Here is a 21,846-nt window from a genome sequence, read left to right as displayed (position 1 = left end):
TCTGAAAATAAATATTTTCATTAGTTATAAGCTAAGCTATGCTATCTATCTAATAATCTATCATTTATGGTGCTTTATCAAATATTAAAGAAAACACAGTGCAAAGTAAAGATCTCGTAATACTTTTAACTATCAAAATCTGTAAGCTAACTGTCAGATCTTTAATACCTTGATTACGATATCCTAAAAATTTCACTGTCTTTTTGTTGTTTTGTAAAAAAATACTTCTTTTCCGGTTTTTCTCAATGTGCCTAGCCGAGCACAGAACCCCCCCCCCCCCTTATTTTGAATTAACCACCTCCCCTTATTTTCATTCTATTACAGGAATAATGAGGGGGGTTCTCTGCTCGAAAGGCACATTAATGAAAACACAGCACCTTTTTTTTTTATAATATTACAGTTTTCAGAAATATAATACAAAAATACTTTAAAATATTTTTTTAAAAACTACTAATATTTTCAGTTATTACCTAATAATAAAAATTTTATTAATAGTAATAATTTAATAAACAGTTCATGTTGTTAAAACTAACAAAAACAAAGTCTTTTAATAGGTACAAAAGTTCTAAAGGTCTAAAAGAGATCCTAAAGTTAAATATGAGCGTATCATTTAAATTTTCAAGTCAATTTCTAAGGTACTGGTCAATTTTACACATATGAAAACATTTATCTTAAAATTCAGCCTGTTTAGACTTAAATACAATAACAAATGCTAAAAAATATACAAAAATATTTATGAATGCATTATTAGATACAGTATATATGATATGTTATGATATTAATGTGCAGTGTGCAGACACAGTGGTGGCTTTCTTTCTTTTAATTTTAAATAGTAAAACAGCTATCCGCGGATATAAAAATTACAATTATAAGATTTAAACCAGTTTTTTAGCCCCTAGATTCCGAAGGAACGGGCTAAAAAACTGCTGGTTGTTATCTTTTGATTGTACATTTTTATATTCGTAGAAAAACTGGATATAATACGATGCTATTCATAATTTTTCAGTATGGCTGAGAACCGGTTCTAATCCACCGGATATCAATCGGATTCGAAGGAATACTAGAAAAGTTATTTCTCGCATCGTATTACAAATAGCTTTCCGCGGATATAGAATGTACAATTATAAGATTAAAACCAGATTTTTAATCCCCGAGGTGCCGAGGGCACGGGCTAAAAAAACTGTTTTTTATCTTATGATTGTACATTTTTATATTCGTAGAAAGCTGAATATAATACGATGCTAGACATAGATTTTTCGTATGGATGAGAACCGGTTCCTATCCTACGGATTCGAATGAATACGAGAAAATATTTCATTTAATTTGACTATTAACAATTATCAAAGTTAATACTTTTTCTTGAAAGTACCACTCTCTGTGTCCCTAATACCTGAAGTATAAAATCACAGGTCTGTCTCAAAGAAAATATTATTGCTCTTCGCAGCCGAGGTGATATTTATGGAGGGGGCGGGGCCAATTTCTGTGATGGAACGCCGTTTTCTGTCAATTTGTATTGTCAAACTTCCATACTTTTGTACATAACAACACTATCTTACTTATTTTATATTAATATTCGGCGCTATCACACAAAGTAACCTCTTGAGCACTAAACTATTAACCCCTTTCACCTCCTAATTCCAAACTTTTTGTGTTTGTTTATTACTTTAGGTCAGGTTAGATTAAGTTAAATTGTGTGCTAGATAGTCTTGCCGGGTAAAGGCCCCGCAGTTAATGTCCCGCTAGGTTAGGAAGATGATTTTGGTACTCAACCAGCGCTTTGTGGATAAAGCCCTAATATTCTACTTTAAATCCTTAATGATTACTAAAAGTTTATTAATAATGATTATTAAAAGTTTGATATTCCTTGATTTAGCGCCAGAAATGGCTCCAGGGGTACAGTTCGGATCCTGATTTTCATCAAATGAGTCTCCTAAGTCCTAAAAGTTATATATCATAGGCCTTTGTTGCTAAACAACAACAAACAGTTTTGAGAGATAGTCTCATATGAATTTTACACTTCGACATTAATTATGATGTTTAATATAAGAAATATTATTTGAAAATTTATCATATGGTAAAAGTTACTTGAATCTTACTAATGGATATATCATTACTTGGATCTCACACCAGATTTTCATGTTTTATAATGAAGTGAAACTTGCATCGGGCTAAAATTAATAACAACCCCCCCTATTCGACTCCCTTTAACTACCCCTATGCCCTCCCCTTCTACTGGACGAACGAACTGACCAATAAACGAGTTTCATATTGGCAAGCTAAATTTACGACAATTTTGCACCGTCATAACATCCACGTATATTCTACATCCATTGTGTTTCTGGTTATGTAACTTCGTTTGCGAAAAATAAGTAAATAAGTATAACTTTAAAACATATTAATTTAAGGGCTATTAAGTTAAGAAACAATGTATATTGTATACCTAAGTGTCTAAGTGTCTAATCTCTCAAAATAATGTATTGCACTTTTTTTAATAATCTAAATATGAATCTTTTAACATTATCAAAATCTTAGTGTTATACAATTCCAAAAAGTAAAATTACAACAAAATCATATTATGAAATACCTAATGTAGATTTAAAACTTAATCTTTTATAACCTTTTAAAATTAAAGTTATAACTGGTTCAAATTGAAACATACTAAAAGAAAGGTGATATTTATACAAGTCTTTATAATTGTCAAAGTTTGTATGAATGTTTCAATCTTCCCAGTTGGGAATTTTACCTAAGCTGTAAAGGGGGGGGGGGGGGGGAGTTTAATGCAACCATCTCGTAATCAGTGAGCAAATGGCACTTAGAATTCGAATTTCCATCTATAATTTTGCATGAGTAATCCTTGGTAGATCTATTTTCCCTAAATCGAACAAAAAGTTGGAAAAGTAACGGCTAACGGCTGGCGGCTCATCTGTTTTGCCATTTGTTTGATATCTATATTGCAAATTAGTCACAAAACCTCTCTCAACATAATACTCTTTTCTACTCCAAAACGCTATCAAACGGTTCTAGACGGTAGCTGTTGGTACTAGAAGTTTTAAAATTGGTTATTGCTATCATTTAACATGAATTAAACCAAAAATATGTTTTAAAAAGTTGATTCCTACGTAATTGATGATGGATTTACCCTGAAAATAGGCAAAAAACGGCTGAACGGCTGAGCCGCTAGCCGTTACTTTTCCAACTTTTTGTTCGATTTAGGGAAAATAAACCTACCAAGGATTACTCATGCAAAAGTTCAGATCGAAATTCGAATTCTAAGTGTCATTTGCTCACTGATTACGAGATGGTTGCATTAACCCCCCCCCCCCCCCTTATATTTGCCACTAAGATCTTATGAACAAGAGCTCTGGCTTAAAAATAACTTTTAAAGGTCTTGATTTGATTGTACAAGCCTTCAGTGTCCAGACTTTTAATTTCAGCCTGTGGTTATTGGGTTTATCTCTCATTATCTTATCCCTTAAATTAATTGAACGTAAATGCTAAATTTGACAGTAAAATTGTCGATATAACATAGAATTTATGAACGTTGTTAGTATGGTAAAATCCCTAGATAAAATAATATTATCATAATACAGAAGTAAGAAAAATACAATTTTAATAGTCTATTTGGAATGTCGATATGCAATATCAAAGGTTTTTATCCATTGTATTGATTTTTAAAAAGTGCCTTGCCTATGGCTGAAATAATATCGACATATTTTTAAAAACTGTACAAATATTAGGTATCAAAAACGTGATTTTGGAATAACTTCATAAAATTCCAAACAACTTAACATAATTAGATTCCTATTTATGAAAAAGTTTTATAGAAATAATTTCACAAAAAGTATTTTTTCACCTATTTTCACAAACATCGCATTTTCACCTTAATAAACTAAATCTAAAATTTAGTCTAAGCTCTTAACAATTCAACCCTTATCACGTGGAGCTAATTTTGGTACTGGTTAACCCTAAGAAAAATCTATGAGAACCATTCAAGAAAATCTTCCAAAGACTTAAAGGGTCCCTAACAATTAAACATCAATATATTTCTATTTATAGGAATCATGATATCAAAATTTCCATTAAAAAAAGATTAATGTTTAGGATATTTTCTTCAATTTCAACTAAAATATTCTTTAATTGATTTTAACACGTGCTTTTGTTATAAATACGCTATTAAATAAAAATAAAACGGCTTTTTTTTTAAGGATCCATTATTTAATCTACTCCACCCATTTTACACCTTCCTTAACCCTCCCCCCCTCCTTCAAAAATCCTCTATAGTAAAAGGGGAGGTTGTTAATAAACCCCATTCTCAGACAAACCAGCCGCTTTCCGGTCAGTCACATGGAGCTTAAAGGTTTCAGACCAATTTTACGATGTTTTTCAAATGTAGAAAATTTCAATATCAATTATGAAATAATTGGAATTTTTGATAACTTTTAAAATAAACATTAATAAAATTTTTAAAACCAGCAGATAATTAAATATTCTGACATAAAGTATAATATGTGCAATAATATTTATGGTAGCTACAATCTTGTGGGGAATAAAGGGGTGTAGATTTAAACAGGTTAATTGCCCTCTAAATTAGGCGTTTTATTTGGTAAAAAAATATTAGTTTTTATGCATGAACACTGAATATAACACTCCATTTTATTCACTTTGTTAGTTTCTTCACTTACATATCAATAAAACAAAAAAAAGAAATGTAGGAGAAGTTCTTTTTCGTTTCGTATTACAAACACCTTTCCGCGGATAATAAAACGAAGCATGATTTTTTTTGTATGGAACATTATCTTTGTAACGATAATCAAACATCTGCTCTAAAATTTACTTTGTCAGTTTGTCCATACCATGATTAATTTTGTGCTTCCCTACTTATGGATGTTGTCATCCTTGTTAATACCCTAAAGTGTTTAAGCTGCAAATGGCAGAACATGTTAACAATTGTTTACCTGCTGGGAGCAGTTGTCCGCTTTAATTGTGGACCTTGATGATTCACTGCCCATGGAAGACGTGGAGGAGAGCCGCGGCGATTTGCGGCAAGGCGGCCGCGCAAAATCATCATCCGCGTTTTTGCGGCTGTAAGCACCCGGCGACGCTCCGTCCATTATTGCCTAAACACATTTAAATATATTTTTTTCATGTTTTTTATGTTGTCACCCTTGAAATAGGGCCAAGAAATTGAATGACGACATAATAAAATATTTCTGTAGCTTTTTATAAAAAAAAAACAGAAGAAAATCCAGCTTTCTACGAATATAAAATTCTATATCCGCGGAAAGCCGTTTATAATACGATGCGAGAAATAACTATTCTATGATTTCTAAAACTTTTTTCTAAGCTTTATAAAAATTAAGGAATCACTTATGGGGTGTTCCAAAATTACTATAAAACTAGGTTTAGCATTGAATTTAATTGATAGTTGGATTTTATTTGAGATCTTTCGGGACATACACAATCATCTCAAATTACTACTTAATAGAATGGATCTGTAATATAATGGGTCTAAAAGTAGCTATTCTTTTATTATAGGACTTAAACATTTCTTACATAGCTAAAATTATATATTTTAAGTCCAAAAAAGAATGATTTTTAAAATCATTTAATATATTATTATTCTAAATTATTAGTTTCAATTCTATTATATAATTGTATACTTTTTCATTAAGAGTTTCTTTGAACATTAATCTAAAGGTTGTTTATAATATTATATTTTTGTTAATTCTGTTATATAAATGTTAACTAAATGATTTTTATTATCCAATATCGTACTCAGTAAAAAAGGCATCATTATCATAAAATTCATACTATTTCTTACACTCCTATGCTTTATCGTAATTTGAAGCTATTTATTTACTTAGAAAATTTTATATCTTTATTGTTAAACATTTTGTTTTATAGAAAAATAGGTCTACTACAGATATATGCCAATTTTCCTACTAAAATTCAAATTTAAATTGCCATTAACCACTGATTACGAAATGGTTCCATCATGATCCCCCCCCCCCCATCACCTATTTCTTCTGAAAATAACAAAAAAGGTGTTTAACAGTATAAAAACCAATTAAAGCTAAATTGTCATTACATAATAACTTAACAGTACGAAATTAATGCATTTTAAAACTCTTTTATAAACAAAATCAAAACATATTATTTTTTTACTGCGAAATTAATCAACAAACAAGGATGAAAAAAGGTTTTTATAGACTTATGTAATAGCTTTGCAAAGTAACATCGTCGAACGGCCGTACGTATGTCCATGACAGTACAATAAGATAACAATCTAACCTGCATTGATGGAGACATTAATTCTCCCTGTTTAAGCAGGCGTCGTACATCTGTACTGTAAGACACGTCCTTCTCATCTGTTTCTGAGAAGGCAGAATCCTCCAAACTACTAGTGTCACTAGCGGCCACCTCAATCCCCTACAAATAGAGCAGCTTAACTCAATGCAGGGATCTTGATGCAAATACCCAATTTTAATAAACAAAATTACCCCATCAGTAAGTTTGACATTGCTAGTTTGAAACAATCAATAAAGATTTAATAAATATAAAAGCTTTAAGCCAACGAATGAGATAACTTGCTTCAAACCTTGGGGACTAGCAATTCATATTATATTTTATAGGGTTGGCAATCCGGATCCGGAATCCGCCTAATTTTTGGCCAATTTTGGAATCCGAATCCGGAATCCGTTTTTTAAAAGCGGATTCCGGATTCTTATTTGGTAGGCTAAAATTAGTGTCTTGAGTTTTTTCTTTCAACTCCTCCTCTTTGAAGGCAAAGATTTTCATCATTATATATAATATCTCTTAAAATCTGGTTTGATTCTCGGAAGTGAATTATAGAGAACACCAAGAACATTGATTTTTAGGACATATGTAGCACTTAATATAAATACTTTTAGTAATGCGTACATAAAAAGTTTGACGCAATTTTGACACTGCCTCCTACAACCTCCATCCCAAAGAAAATGGCTAAATACCTGCGTAGCCAGATAATGTTTGAATTCACTGCTCAATGACCTAGTTCTGCAAGAGTCCTTTCTCTTTGTGTAAGCTTCGCCATCGTCATTTTCTCGTTCTTGTTTGTTTTCGTCGTTGCTTGGTTTTTCTTTTAGCACCGGAGAACTAAAAGAAATCATTTGTTAACCCATACTACAAAGTAGAAAGATTTGTATGTCTTGTCGTCTGAAAATCTCGGTAACCGCTGAACCCATAAGGTTGTCCTTCTCAGGAAAAAACCTACTGGTCCTGTAATGCTTGTAAGCCATTTTCTGAAGAATGGGACACCCCCATTCCAAATAATTGCAAACCGCCTACATTTTTCTTTAATTTTTTATTGTATTACAAGTTTAGGAAATATTTCTCCTCGAGGGACTAGTATACAAATATCGTATGGATATTAAAACCCTCCGCATTGTGACTTTACATGTTAGTACGACTTAGATACAGTACCATCATATCATGGTTATAAACTTATAAATAATATGTTTGTTTTCAGGAATTTTAAAGTTAGGGGGAGATTTGAAATCTGCATCAAATTTTAAGGATTTTTTTTATAAAATTCGTTTTTTGTATAATTCTTTATCTAAAAGCGGAAATGCAATTTAAGTTAATTAATTTTGACATCTGTAATTGGTGGATTGAAAAATATCTGTGCTCTGATTGGAGAAGCTTAAGTGTCGTACATCATTCAACCAATTAGAGCGCAGGTAGTTTAAAATCCACCTATCCTATTGGTCAAAATTAAATAACTTAAAATGTATTTCCGCTTTTAGATAAAGAATTATACAAAAAAAACAAATTTTATAAAAAATCCTTAAAATTTGATGCAGATTTCAAATCTCCCCCTAACATTAAAATTCCGGAAAACTTATATATCTTAATGTTTACCTATGATCCACAATATTGTTCCATTTTTCCAGCTGAGACACAGAACAAACCATTACGGGCACTCTAGACCTGAACAAAGCAGGTATTTTAACTGATTCTATTCAGTTAGGGATATCATATACAGCGTGGCCATATTCTTCAGTATACTGAAAATCTTCAGTATTCTTCAGTATTTGGAAATTGGGGCTTCAGTATTTTCAGTAAATACTGAATATTCAGTATTTGAAAATTTTATTCAGTATTTTTCAGTTTTTGGAAATTTTCATGATTCAGTATTTTCATTATTTCTTAAATTCCAAAAAAATTTGCTTAAATAAGATGTTTATTTAAGTAGTTGATGTCAGATTTTTTTCGGCGCTTCGCGCCTCACTTTACTTTCCTTTGAATTACCCTATAACTTTGTACATTAATTTTGTTTTTATTTATGGTAATATACATTTTTTTTTTCAATTTCATCTCAAATATAAATTTTTTTAGATATTTGAGATGCTTTTTTACAGTATTTTTTTTGTTTATTAATAGAATGAATAATCTAAGGTGAGCACTTTGCATGATTATTGAAGGTAAAGTTTTTTAGCATGCTCTTAACCATAGACGTCCAAGGGGGGGGGGTAACCCATTTAGGAGGGGGTATTTACATCCCCCTAAACAATTTTGGGGGGGTAAATACCCCCCCCAAAATAAAAAAATCTCTTAACAAAGAAAATTTTTGCGCACTTCGCGCGCATTTTTAATACTAAATATTTAATAAAATTTAAATTACCCCTCCAAAAATTTTACCCTGGGGTTAAATTTTGGGGGGGGGTAAACAAAATTTACCACTGCCAACAGATTTCATGGGGGGTAATTACCCCTCCCCCCCCCCTCCCAAACAAATTTTACCCCCAGGGTAAAAATTTTTGGGGGGGGTAAAAAAAAATTTGCCGCGCCATTTTACCATCTCCAAAAGCGAATTATCCCCCCCTTAAAAAAATTTCCCCTCCCCCCCCAAAAAAAGGTTGGACGTCTATGCTCTTAACTCAACTAAAAAGTATTTAAGTTTTGTAATCATTTAAAATATTTATCAGTCATTTTCTGCTTAATTGGTGCAAGAAAATCTAAGAGGCAAAATTAAAAGATCTTTAAAATATCCCACTAATAACAAAGCTATGATGATATGAAATTTTGAAATGAGGAATCATATAAAAAAATACTTATTCAGTATTTGTATTTTTTTGTTCAGTATTTCAGTATTTTTTCTTATTTTAGGATTCAGTATTTTCAGTATTTCCTTTTTTTTCTTCAGTATCAGTATTTTTTTGGTTGTGGCCACACTGAAAATGCACTTCGTGCAACAGGCCTTTTCATATTTTGTTTTTGTTTTGTGAAGATTACAAGCAAGGGTTTGGTGGTCAGTTTGGTGTACAGACAGACAGGGTGGACAAATCTGCTCTCTCCTGGGAACACCATGAAAAACTGGAGAAACACGTTTCTCAAAAAGGTAGGCACTAAGTAAATGTTTTTAAGACATTTTTATTTTAGCATAGTTATTGGTTATTGGCTAGAGACTTGAATAAATAATAACATCCACGTTTGTAGTAAATCTCCTTTTATTTATTATATTAAATATGAGAAACCTCTGAGTATTTGTTTTAGGTATTATTATTTAAAGATATAAATGTCTTTAAAATCAATATCAATATTTTGTCATTGGGATTATGCACATGAAAATATTATACCTAAGCAAAATATTTTTTAAAATTTCAAATGCAACATCCCTCTACTTATTTATATTTTGTTACATCAATGTGACGTCTTTGTCTCGTTCAGATTACAAAACTGGTTTTGGTGGTGAATTTGGAGTCCAGTCAGACAGAGTTGACAAGTCTGCACTAGGTAAGTTGGAGTCCAGTCAGACAGAGTTGACAAGTCTGCACTAGGTAAGTTGGAGTCCAGTCAGACAGGGTTGACAAGTCTGCACTAGGTAAGTTGGAGTCTAGTCAGACAGAGTTGACAAGTCTGCACTAGGTAAGTTGGAGTCCAGTCAGACAGAGTTGACAAGTCTGCACTAGGTAAGTTGGAGTCCAGTCAGACAGGGTTGACAAGTCTGCACTAGGTAAGTTGGAGTCCAGTCAGACAGGGTTGACAAGTCGGCACTAGGTAAGTTAGAGTCCTGTCAGACAGGGTTGACATGTCTGCACTAGGTAAGTTGGAGTCCAGTCAGACAGGGTTTACAAGTCTGCACTAGGTAAGTTGGAGTCTAGTCAGACAGGGTTGACAAGTCTGCACTAGGTAAGTTGGAGTCTAGTCAGACAGAGTTGACAACACTGCACTACGTAAGTTGGAGTCCAGTCAGACAGGGTTGACAAGTCTACACTAGGTAAGTTGGAGTCCAGTCAGAAAGGGTTGATAAGTCTGCACTAGGTAAGTCCCTCCAACCGATAATAAGTAGGACAATTACCTCTTACGGGTGAGACTGATGTAAACGTAAGGCCCAACAACCTAGGATTAATAAGGTGAGCCATATCACTCCTTTTCTATCCAAACAACCGGGGTGTTAGTTAAAGTAAAACCCAATAATTAACCAAATCTTTGATGGCACAACCTCAATTAACCTGTCTTAGGGTTAGTTGTAAGTAGAAACTTATCTTTTTATTATGAATTATATTATTTCATTGTTTATTTTAATGAAAGATTATCCTACTTTTTCTCACATTTCCATAAAAATGAATTGTAACGTTGCTCAGTAATTTTACCTAACTTATGATGTCATATAAAATAGTGTTAGTCACTTTTTGAATTAATTAGTGTAACTAAACTCAGAGCTGTTTTTAATTATGTCTTTATTTAAAGCTATTATGAAGATGATCTGCCCTTTTCTTTTAAATTCCCTAAGCATAAACCCAATTAAAATTTAGCTTTTATTTAACATATGTGTACTTTTTTCATAAACTATTTTAACTAGGTAGGGTTGGCAATCCGAATCCGGAATCTGCCCAATTTTTGGGCCAATTTTGAAATCCGAATCTGGATCCGGAATCCGTTTTTTAATAGCGGATTCCGGATTCTAAATTGGTAGGCTAAAATTAGCATCTTGAGTTTTTTCTTTCAACTTTTTGAAGGCAAAGATCCCCCCACCACACACCACTACCCCCCCCCCCCCTATCTTTTCCCACATAAACCACAAAGTTGAGAGATCAGCTGGTAACGCAGAGCTCTCATTGTCCAGCCAACAATCACGTGATGAGCTGTTGAATACAAGAGCTCAGATTGGACAGCCAACGATTACGTTCATGTCAACTAAGCCCTCTAATTGGTTGTACAGTGGTCACATGACATTAAAATATATTTTCATTTTACAGCTTTTCATGCTTCATTTAGTTTTTTAAAAAGCCTTTTAAAATACTGCTAGAATCCGGAATCCGCAAGGAATTTGCTACTTTTTTTGACGAATTCTTTGAAGAATCCGAATCCGGCCCAAAAATTCGACGGATTGCTATCACTAATTTTAACTTTTTAATTTAATGTGTAGGTAGTCTTTACTTAGATTTTTAATTATGCATTTTTGTTTGTTTTAATTAAAGCTAACAAGAATGGATAATCCGTCTTTTTAAGATTTTCTCTAAATAATAGACAGAAAATCACGAATATTGTATCTCTACAGTCTACAAGTTTGTTTAACACCCAATGGCTCTGTACTCTAGTAATCTTTTAAATATCTTAATCATTTTCTATTAAGGATAGGGGGGTCAGATTCGTAAAATGTAAAGCATTGATGGAATAGTTATTTATTACGTCGTATTATAGAGATCTTTCCGTGGTTATTAAAATGAAAAGATAAAAGATTAAAACAGGTTTTGTTAGACCCAAGGGGCTGAATGCTTATGCAGACAAAAATAGTTTGATTTTATATTTTTTTCAAAATTCGTGGAATTTTGTCTTTTATACGATGCTATACATGATGTTTCAATACGGCTGAGAACTGGTTCTACTCCAGCAAATATTAATCGGTTTTGAAGTCATACTGGAAAATGAAATCTGTAAGGAAGGATTTGGCATTTTTATGACTAGAATCTTAAAGTTGCAGAAAAACCGAATGTTTGACCCTTAACTTCGGATTAATTGCAGAGAAAAAATCACAACCTGGATTTGTGAGCAATAACTGGTTTTCATTCAACTACAGAAATCCTAGCTCATTTTTGTATGTCTTATTTATAGATGCTTAATTCTATCATTATTGTTCTTTTTGTCCTTGTTTTTTGTATACAGTCTTATTCAATCTATTGGCCTTGGTTTGTGTTTTGTAATAGACAGAGGAAAAGTGATATTTTATTATGAAATCACTTGGTTACTACAACCACAAATAAAGAGGCATGAAAATAAAACATATTATTGAAACATCGATATAAAAGGGGGTTAGTGGGATTTTTTTCCATTAGTGATTTATCTTGTGAGATTGAGGATATCCCAAACATTCCCCCCCTCCCCCGTTCAAAAAAAGTAATAAACCTTTTCTGGACCTATAAGAAGCTTCTTTGTATAGGAGAAAAATATCGTTCTAGCGGTTAGCCTGATCCTAAGCTATAGACAATTATCCTTTTTTTTCCGTAAATAATTCTCTTTCACTGGTGTTGACATAATTATAAAAGATTATTCGGATATTACAGACAACAATTGGACTCATCAACTTCAGCTCAGCTTTTTATAGACATCAAGAATGCATTTGTCCACGAAAAAAAAAAAAAAATAGGAGTATATAGTGCCCAATCTTTGCCCTAACAGAATCTTAAATGGAGACTTTAAAAGTTGTGACATTAACATTAATATTACAGTGCAGGGAATGCCCTGGCCCACTCAGACCCCAACTCCTTTCCATAAATAGTTAGAGTTTCAAGATAAAAGCCATGCAATAAAAATGCCGTTTGTCACCAATAGTTAGGATAATTATTTTACTATTATCATAGTTATGATACCATTTGCTTTGTTAGGGGGGGGGGGGTGGGGCAGGGGTCTTAAGGGATTGGACAAAGATAGATAAATTTATTTAAATCCCCAATGATGATAGATAAAACTACCTTTTTTTGCAGATTTAAGTTTTTGGTTGAACAAGTTGAATTATTGTGTAAGGCACTACAACAAATAAAAATTCATTAAATTTTTTTTTAGATTAGGTTAAGTAAAGGATTAAGTTTAAAGGTTTTTTAATTTGAAAATGATTTACGGTGGGTTGAGAGGGGGATAATGATTGTTTGTGGTCTAATTGTCAATACATGGTATTATACATAAAATTGTTCATTCATCTATGAGAAACAATACTCATCAACGTCTAAGATATATTTAGAAACAGGGATTGGATGTGGTACTATGCAACATATCCTATTATATAAAATAGGAAGCTTTTTTTGTCTGTAACGAAGGATCTCGCTAACCGCTGAACATTTATAGTGAAGCTTCCTATTGGTCTAGGGAATGTTTTTAACTATTTAAGGTGCGGGTGTCTTCACCCTCCAAAGAGAAATCGCCTCTAGAAAAAGTTATCCCCACCCCAAAAAAAATTCTTTTAACTTTAATATTTAAAAACATAAATTGAAAATTGAGGCGGGTCGACTTTTTCCTTAAGTGCCTATAGTGGGTTCTAGGGGCGTAGCCACTAGTTCCTTTTCATTTAAAAAAATGTCTTTCTGAATTAAGTTTAAGATCTTCCACTAATTTTTACTAAACTAAAAGGCATATGGTTGTTACTTTGGGTGTGCTGTATAATATACTAGCGGCTTCGCCCCTAGCCTCTAGCGGCTTTTCCCCTAGAGGTTTGATCAACTTAATTTTTCGTATTTTAGATTTAAAAGAAAAGTTATAAAAAAAATTTTGTTTGGGGGAATTTTTTTGTTAAGAGGGGGTTTTAGTCGGCCTCACTATTTTAATTTTAGTTTTAAAAAGAAATGGTTTTTTTTGGATTTTTCATTTTTTGGGGGGTTTGGGGTGTCCCACCCCCTGAAGAAAATAGTTATAAACCTTCCTAGGACTTATGAGAAGCTACCCTGTTGAGGAGAACTTGATCGGATCAGCGATTAGCGAGATCCTTCGTTACAAACAAACAGACAGACAGGCATGGTTCTACTTTGTATTATAGATGATCTAATCATAGCAAGTTTGGGAGAAATAGGTTTTCTTCATATGAACTCTTCCTTGTCAATTTGAACTAATTGATATGTTTAATTGTTTATAATGAATGGCATAAATCTTTAAAACTATTTTTTTTTCTTCGTGTAATGAGCTTTCTGAAAATTAATGACTTTAATAACAAATTAAGTGTATTTAAGAATGTGATTAGGGATAAATATAATCCTTTGTTTGTTTAATGAGCTTTTTTTAAAATTAATGCCCTTTAATAGCAGATTAAACACATTAAAGAATTTAATGAATAAATAAGAACATATTATATATTCCATACACACAAACTTTTTTTGGGTCGATTTCTGTTGGGAGGGTGGTGGTACCCTCTCCGCAAAAATCTTTAAACCTTCCCAGGACCTTTGAAAAGCTACACTGTAAAGAAGAACCATATCGGTTCTTCAGTTAGCAAGATCCATCGTAAAGACAGACTCACACGCACACACAGATTTCCTGTTACTTTTATATAAGTGTTTTTTTAGTAACCCTTTAAAGAACAACTAGCGGCTTCACCCTTGCCTCTAGGGGCTTTGCCCCAAGAGGAGATAAAAAAAAATTAGGCGAAATTCGTAAAAGGACCAAGGAAATCTTCATCAAAAAAAAGGACCAAGGAAATCTTCTGCAAAAAAAATGGGGGGGATTTTTTGATTTTTGGGGGGGTTGGGGGTGTCCCACCTCCCAAGAAAATAGCCTAAAACCACCACAGGACCAGTAGGTATATTCCCTGAAGAGTAGAATCCGATCAGTGGTTACCGAGATCTTAAGCTTCAGACGGACGGACGGTCAGACAGACATCAAGCTACTTTGTATTATAGATGTCAAATGCTTCTATAAAATCTTAAAAAGTTAATATGTAAACCATAAAACATGGCAGGAGAAATGTTTGTATTTAACTTCAGGGATCTAAAGGGATAAGACAATGGCCGATAAATTGATGAACATCCCCAATGTTGATATTCAAAATTACTCCTTCTGTAGATTAAAATTGGTGGTTGATACGTTTGAACACTGAATTTAATGAACCAACTAATCAAAATTTACTCAAGTCCCAATAGTTGTTAGGCCAACGATTAACAAAATGTTATTTAAAACTTTTAGGAGTAATTTAATAAACAGCCCATTGTCATGTCACCGCTCTCTCTCTCTCTCTCTCTTTCTCTCTCTGATATAAATGTCTCTTTTCCCAAGAACCTGAGATTGTTTAAGTGCTAATAGACCTATTTTGTCGACATTCTCTTGGTGGGTTATTTTTAAATCATAGCAAAATAATTTCAGTTAGCTAACGTGACCAATAAGGATATATATTGCTATTAATTTTACTTACTAGCAGCTACGTTCCTGGAAGCCTCTAGTGGCACATAAAATGTTTTCTTATAAAGTATCTTATTTACAAATAATTTGTCTATGTTTGATCATGTTTCGACCTTGGTGCCGCCTAGCGGCTAAAATATTATCTGGTGAATTCTCTAGGAAAGGTGGTGGTACCCGCTTTCAAAATAGTTATAAATCTTTCCAGGCCCTATGAGAAGCTACATTGTAAAGGAGAACCATAACGATTCAGCTGTTAGCAAGATCCTTCGGTACAGACAGACAAAGATCCTATTACTTTTATATAAGGATTACGAATACGCAAAAAGCCCACTATAAGGTTGTGCCAAATTGAATTAGCATGTTTTTACGTGGTTTGTTTGTGTTTAAGTGACATAGGGATAGGAAAGTCCTGTTATTTGATTCTATTATCATAGTTTCTTTTTAAGAGCGAAGCTTTTTTTCCTATAGTTAATTAATTTAGGGTTTTAGAATTATCCCTTAGATTTGTAACGTTGCATCATGATTCCTGTAACAGAAGATTATCTTATCACTATTTTCTTTGATTATATTTAGTTTACCTTTTCTTAATCCCTGTTTTTCTTTTGTGGACGTGTGATGCATTTACATTTTGTGTTGTGGAGACAAATTTGCACAATAAATCTTTCTGTGTCAACCTTGCTAACCTTACAAGAAATGTGTCCACAAAATGCCAAATTTTTTTGCTAAAAGTTTGCAAAGTTAATTTTAGAACAAATTATGATAAATTCTTCTGTTTACTTCCTACAACCTTTTTATTAGTTTACTTTTAATAAGATTTAAATACAGCGTGGCCACATTTTTCAGTATACTGAAAATATTCAGTATTCTTCAGTATTTGGAAATTGGGGGTTCAGTATTTTCAGTAAATACTGAATATTCAGTATTTGAAAATTTTATTCAGTATTTTTCAGTTTTTGGAAATTTTCATGATTCAGTATTTTCATTATTTCCTAAATTCCAAAAATTTTTGCATATATAAGATGTTTTTTCAAGTAGTTGATGTCAGATTTTTTTCGGCGCTTCGCGCCTCACTTTACTTTCCTTTAAATTACCCTATAACTTTGTACATTAATTTTGCTATTTTTATGGTAATCATAGACGTCCAAGGGGGGGGGGGTAAAGTGGCGATTACCCCCCCCCCCAAATGAATTTTATTTTCATTTTACCCACCCCATTTAAAATTTAACAAAAAAAAATTTTGCGTGCTTTGCGCGCATTTTTAATAGGTACTAAATATTTACCCCCAGGGTAAAATTTTTTTTTTGGGGGGGGGTAAAAACAAATTGCGGCGCGCTTTGCGTGCCATTTTACCCCCCTCCCCCCCCACAGTAGGATTTTTGGTCATTTTTTAAATTTCCTCAAATTTGAGTTAAATGTCCCAAAGGCTAGTATTACCATTCAAAAGTTGCCATACAACAGATTTTCTTATATACTACAAAATTAGACAAAATACAGCCGTTTTGCTGAACGTGGTCAAAGGAATGTTTTTAAAAAGTGAATTTTTTCATTAAAATCATCATACATTGCTTTTCCGACTTTTTCCTAGAATAAATTGGTGCAAAAATCTGATTAAATGATATGTAACAATATTTCATTGATATAGACAGATGTTTCTACTTCAAAATGCCAAGAAAATAAGAAAAGTTGTCATAAATCTGTAATTTCAAATCCAAGAACACCTCAAATTGCATCTTAAAATAACATGTATTTTTTACGTTTAAAGGTTTTTCTAACTTGGGGCTACGAGGTGCCAAAAGTTATTTAGGCCCTGATTAAATTCAAGTATTCATAATTCAAGATTAGTTCATAACTTTTGGCACCTCGTAGCCCCAAAATGGTAAATTAGCTTTAAAAATGGACAATTCTTAATCTTATTTATATATATCAAGTGCTATTATAAAGTCAAAATACACTCTTTGAAAGCGATTAATATAATATATATATTTTACTAGAGGCTGCATCCCTTTCAATTAATGGCTCTGTATTAAAGGAGTGAGAAGAGGTTTAAAAAATACCTTAAAACCTTCCTAGGACCTATGTAAATCTTTCTTAAAATGAAGAACTCAATCAGTTAGGTAGTTATTGAAATTTTAAGCTTAAGACTTAAAAACTTACTACTTTATATAATAAGATAAAAACCTATTATTAGCACAACTAATCTATAAATCATAATGTCCGTATGTCTGTAAATCTGTCCATTTGTACGCAAGAAATGTTATTTATAATAAAGTTAGTCTGTCAGTCTATTGTTAATTCTCTGACAGACAATTGATTTGTATTTTAAAAATTTCATTTACTCGGCTGTTATTTTAAATAAACAGCTGATTTTTATATAATAATAATTTTCCTCATATCTATATCTTGATTGGTACGTCAGTATGTCTGTAATGCTCTAGCGGTCATCTTTCATAAAATGGCTTGACAATTAGATAAAATTTTTGTGCTAGTCTTAATAGGTTTAGAATAATTTTTATATGATACTTTTTGGAGTAGTTCAATATATGTACATGAAGGTCATGCTGCCTGCCTATCTGAAATTGTTATGGTATACATGGTTTCTAAGCCTGACAAACTAGCTTTTTTCTACATTTTTTGTCCGTCTGTTCTTATATAGCTAGCTCTGTGTAAAATATTTAATTATATTTAAGGTAAAATTTTCAACTATCAAGTGCTATTGGTCTCTAAATGTAATGGAATTAATCTTATGATCTACTTTCATTTACTCTATTACCTCAATGTTCGTCCAACTTTTTATATTCTTAACATCTAAAAGATTTGAAAATTTTTAAAAGATTACAATATAACAAGAATGACAATATCCATAAGTAGCGAAGCACAAAAATATACAAACAGGCAAAATGGGGTGGTGGAGCAGTTGTTCAGTTGTCAGTCATAACAAAAGAGAGAGAGAGAGAGATATTATGGAAAAACTCAAAAAAATCACAAAACCTCTAAAAAATGAGACTTATGTCTTTTGAAGAATGACCGACAGATAAACGGACAAAATAATGCATATAAATCTTCACTACAGCTGTGAAAATCACATTTCTTCTATGGCGTTACGGACTGATATGTTATATTTTTAAAGATGTTTAAAAAGTCATTAATATGTATAAAAAAAACGTTAGGTAGAAATCATAATAATATACATAAGCTATAATACTTTTTGTTATTGATAATATGATCTAGAACAACACTCTTAGATATCCTATAATATAACCTAAAGTTTTTTTATCTGAAGCTTAAGATCTCAATAAATACTTAAATTAGGTTCTCTAAATTAGTACCGTGTTGGTTTTATGCTATTTCATTTTTAGATTTAAGACAGCCACTAGCACTTAATCTAAAGTAGATTCATTTGATTTGAAGAATATTCTTACTATAAACACCATGAATTAAAATCAGATTATCGATTTGAGAACATAAGTAAAATCATAAACAACATCACCTATTTTTATCTATATTCATGGCATAATAGGGCTCGGCAACCTGTATGTCTCAGGAAAACCCTTTTTATTTAAAAATCAACTGAAAGTTTAAACTTGACTCAACTTGGCATTCCCTCTTATAAAGAAATTTTTTTAAAACATCAAAATGGATTAATTTGTGGCTTAGACACGGCTGACGCGTGGTTGCCGAGCCCTGTATTATATTGTTGAAAAACCAGGGTTTCGGATCCGCATTGATTTTATGCGGATCCGGATCCGGATCCTCAAAATTTGGTCAGTGCGGATCCGGATCCGGATCCGGATCCTACTGGATCCGGATCCGGATCTTTGACAATAAAAATAAAATCACCAAATTTTTCAAAAAAATTTATTCTTCAATTCGAAGTCAAAAATACTTTTAATTTTCAAGTCTGAACCTAAACCTTAAAGATTGGCTCTCATCAAGAGAATGTCTGAGATTTTATATAAATTTAGGTAGATTTTTCCATTTTTTCCGCATTTTTTGGAGTCTAAGGATCCGGATCCGGATCCGCATTTTTTTTGCGGATCCGGATCCGGATCCTTGGACTCAAAATATGCGGATCCTTGCGGATCCGGATCCGGATCCGAAACCCTGTGAAAAACAATGTATATTAATCGTAATCACCTTAATAAGACCTAAAAGTTATAATAAGTTATAATTGAGGTATAAGTCAGTGCTAAAAAACTTTTCTCTCCAAAATGAATTAAATTAGAAATTTTGAATTTTTAACCATTTGAGTAGGTTAGTTCTGGGGACATTTTTCTTATCCAGAATCACAATAATATGTGCATAATATGTTATATTATACAAGCCATTAACTCTATGTGATAGGTTTTAACTTTATTTTCATTTAATATAAGCATTTGTTGGCATTTGTGTTAAAAAATCCCCAAAACCGCCAAAAATTCCACTGTGCCCCCCCAAAATAAAAAGCTTGGATGTCTATGATGGTAATATACATTTTTTTTCAATTTCATCTCAAATATAAATTTTTTAGATATTTGAGATTTTTTTCAGATATTTTTTTTGTCTATTAACCCATTAGTGCCGAGCGCCACTTTTATGGGCCAATCGAGCTGAAAGTTTCAGGGAAGCTTTATAATGGTCAAAACGGAATTCGTATTTTTTTGTTTTGCTCTAGTGGCGTGCACAGGAAAGTTGCAAAAAAACCGGTTCGGCTCGGCCATAAATACCAACCAGGCATTATTACCCGTTTTTGGTGCTTTCCCTCGGCGTTAAAACCCGGTTTTCCTGTAAAAACCTGGTTATTTTGACCAAAAATCAAAAAATGTAATTTTTGAACGCCAAAAGTGAGATGAACACTTTTTAGAACTTTGATACGATCCGTAATTGAAAACTACACAACCTCATGTAATCTATAGAGCTACAAGTATAATACAAAGCGATTTATTTCAAAGAGAACTATCCACGAACGAGAGCACATGATTCTAAGTACCTTCCAGCATTGATCCTAAGTTTTTTCTTTCAGAATAGAATAGGACACCATATATTATTAATATATTGACGAGAAAATTTATGTTTCACCATGTTTTTTTAGGTATTTTAATTGATTTTGAAAACTTTTATGAAGCTAATTCTTTTAATAAAATTGATACTTGATAATACATATGCGAATACTCGTGTTATATAGATTGTAAATTAATCCATATTAGCATTAATTTAAACATAACATATAAGATATAGTAAATGTGCTTTTGACTTTTTTTAATTTTTATCATTTGACAACATGGACAATTAAAGACACCCCGAACTCAACAAAACGTTTGATAGAATTTTAACGAAAAATAGTGGACATTTTTTTACTTTTTTTCAACTTGAAGTGGTGAAACATAAATTTTCTCGTCAATATATTAATTATTGATAGTGACCTATTATATTCTGAAAGAAAATACTCAGGATCAATGCTGGAAGGTACTTAGAATCACGTGCTCTTGTTCGTGGATAGTCCTCTTTCGTGTTTAGCCGGCGATTTCGGGTAAAAAAACCCTGTTTTGTTGTTGTTGTCAAAAAAGATCTATTAGTGAAACCGGGTAATAAAAATTTCAGACTCCAAATGGAAATGCCAAACCGGGCCTATATAGGGCGTAAAAAAACGATAAAAAAATCATATAAAAAATAATAATTTAAATAAAACGAATTCACAAATAGATGTACTTGTCAATAAACTTTAGATTTAACAAAAAATATCAGCGACTTTACTATAAAAACAAAAAAGTTAGATGGGGTATTTTGAATTTTCATGATTTTCAAACTTTGTTGATCTATACCGGCAAACGGAAGTAAGCAAAACTGCCTGCTCCAGGGGGAAATGAAAGCCAGGGTAGTAGAGGGGGGATTCATACTGAGAATGATGCAATTATGAAGCCGGAAACCGTTTTTTTTTACATTTTCTGGAACCGGGTTTTAAAACCCGGTTCGGCACTAATGGGTTAATAGAATGAATAATCTAAGGTGAGTACTTTGCATGATTATTGAAGGTAAAGTTTTTTACCATGCTCTTAACTCAACTAAAAAGTTTTTAAGTTTTGTAATCATTTAAGATATTTATCAGTCATTTTCTGCTTAATTGGTGCAAGAAAATCTAAGAGGCAAAATTAAAAGATCTTTAAAATATCCCCCTAATAATAAAGCTATGATATATGAAATTTTTAAATGAGGAATCATATAAAAAAATACTTATTCAGTATTTGTATTTTTTGTTCAGTATTTTTTCTTATTTTAGGATTCAGTATTTTCAGTATTTCCTTTTTTTTCTTCAGTATCAGTATTTTTTTGGTTGTGGCCACACTGCATATATTTTATAACATTTTTCTACTATTAACACAAGCTGTGCAATTTGAATTTTAAAAATGTAGGTACGCATTTTTGCACACTCTTTAAATTGGTCTTGATTCAAAAATCATTTAATAGAGAAACTGGTTTTTTAAGGCATAATTTTTTGAAAATCGCTAAATA

At 32.1% G+C, this 21,846-nt stretch overlaps 2 protein-coding genes across 4 annotated transcripts in view; one reads left to right on the top strand and one right to left on the bottom strand.

Annotated features, from left to right (window-relative positions):
- The window catches only part of LOC145329997 (uncharacterized), a 78,032-nt gene continuing 56,186 nt past the window's right edge, over nucleotides 1-21,846 (bottom strand). Inside the window, exons 19-25 of one of the 3 annotated variants that reach the window (XM_080174518.1) lie at nucleotides 7,900-7,968; nucleotides 6,990-7,134; nucleotides 6,292-6,429; nucleotides 4,956-5,117; nucleotides 1,866-1,937; nucleotides 1,391-1,502; nucleotides 1-816 (exon numbers count right to left, since the gene is read on the bottom strand). In XM_080174518.1, the coding sequence (XP_080030644.1) occupies nucleotides 1,404-1,502; nucleotides 1,866-1,937; nucleotides 4,956-5,117; nucleotides 6,292-6,429; nucleotides 6,990-7,134; nucleotides 7,900-7,968 (685 nt within the window). In that variant the 3' untranslated portion in view covers nucleotides 1-816; nucleotides 1,391-1,403. Of the gene's footprint in view, nucleotides 817-944; nucleotides 1,061-1,390; nucleotides 1,503-1,865; nucleotides 1,938-4,955; nucleotides 5,118-6,291; nucleotides 6,430-6,989; nucleotides 7,135-7,899; nucleotides 7,969-21,846 lie in introns of those variants that run through there. The other 2 variants (XM_080174517.1, XM_080174519.1) reach the window with 2 other exon arrangements.
- Nucleotides 9,262-10,274, top strand: LOC145330353 (uncharacterized; the record flags this gene model as incomplete). Its single annotated transcript, XM_080174987.1, has 2 exons — nucleotides 9,262-9,379; nucleotides 9,709-10,274. Coding segments are annotated over 2 exons (228 nt in total), but the record flags the coding sequence as incomplete, so codon positions are not given.

This window comes from Acartia tonsa, chromosome 10 (assembly GCF_053477335.1).
Source record: "Acartia tonsa isolate MP-2025a chromosome 10, ASM5347733v1, whole genome shotgun sequence".
NCBI classification, from domain to species: domain Eukaryota; kingdom Metazoa; phylum Arthropoda; class Copepoda; order Calanoida; family Acartiidae; genus Acartia; species Acartia tonsa.
The sequence above is the reverse complement of the archived record's forward strand: the minus strand, read 5'-3'. Positions and strand labels throughout refer to the sequence as shown.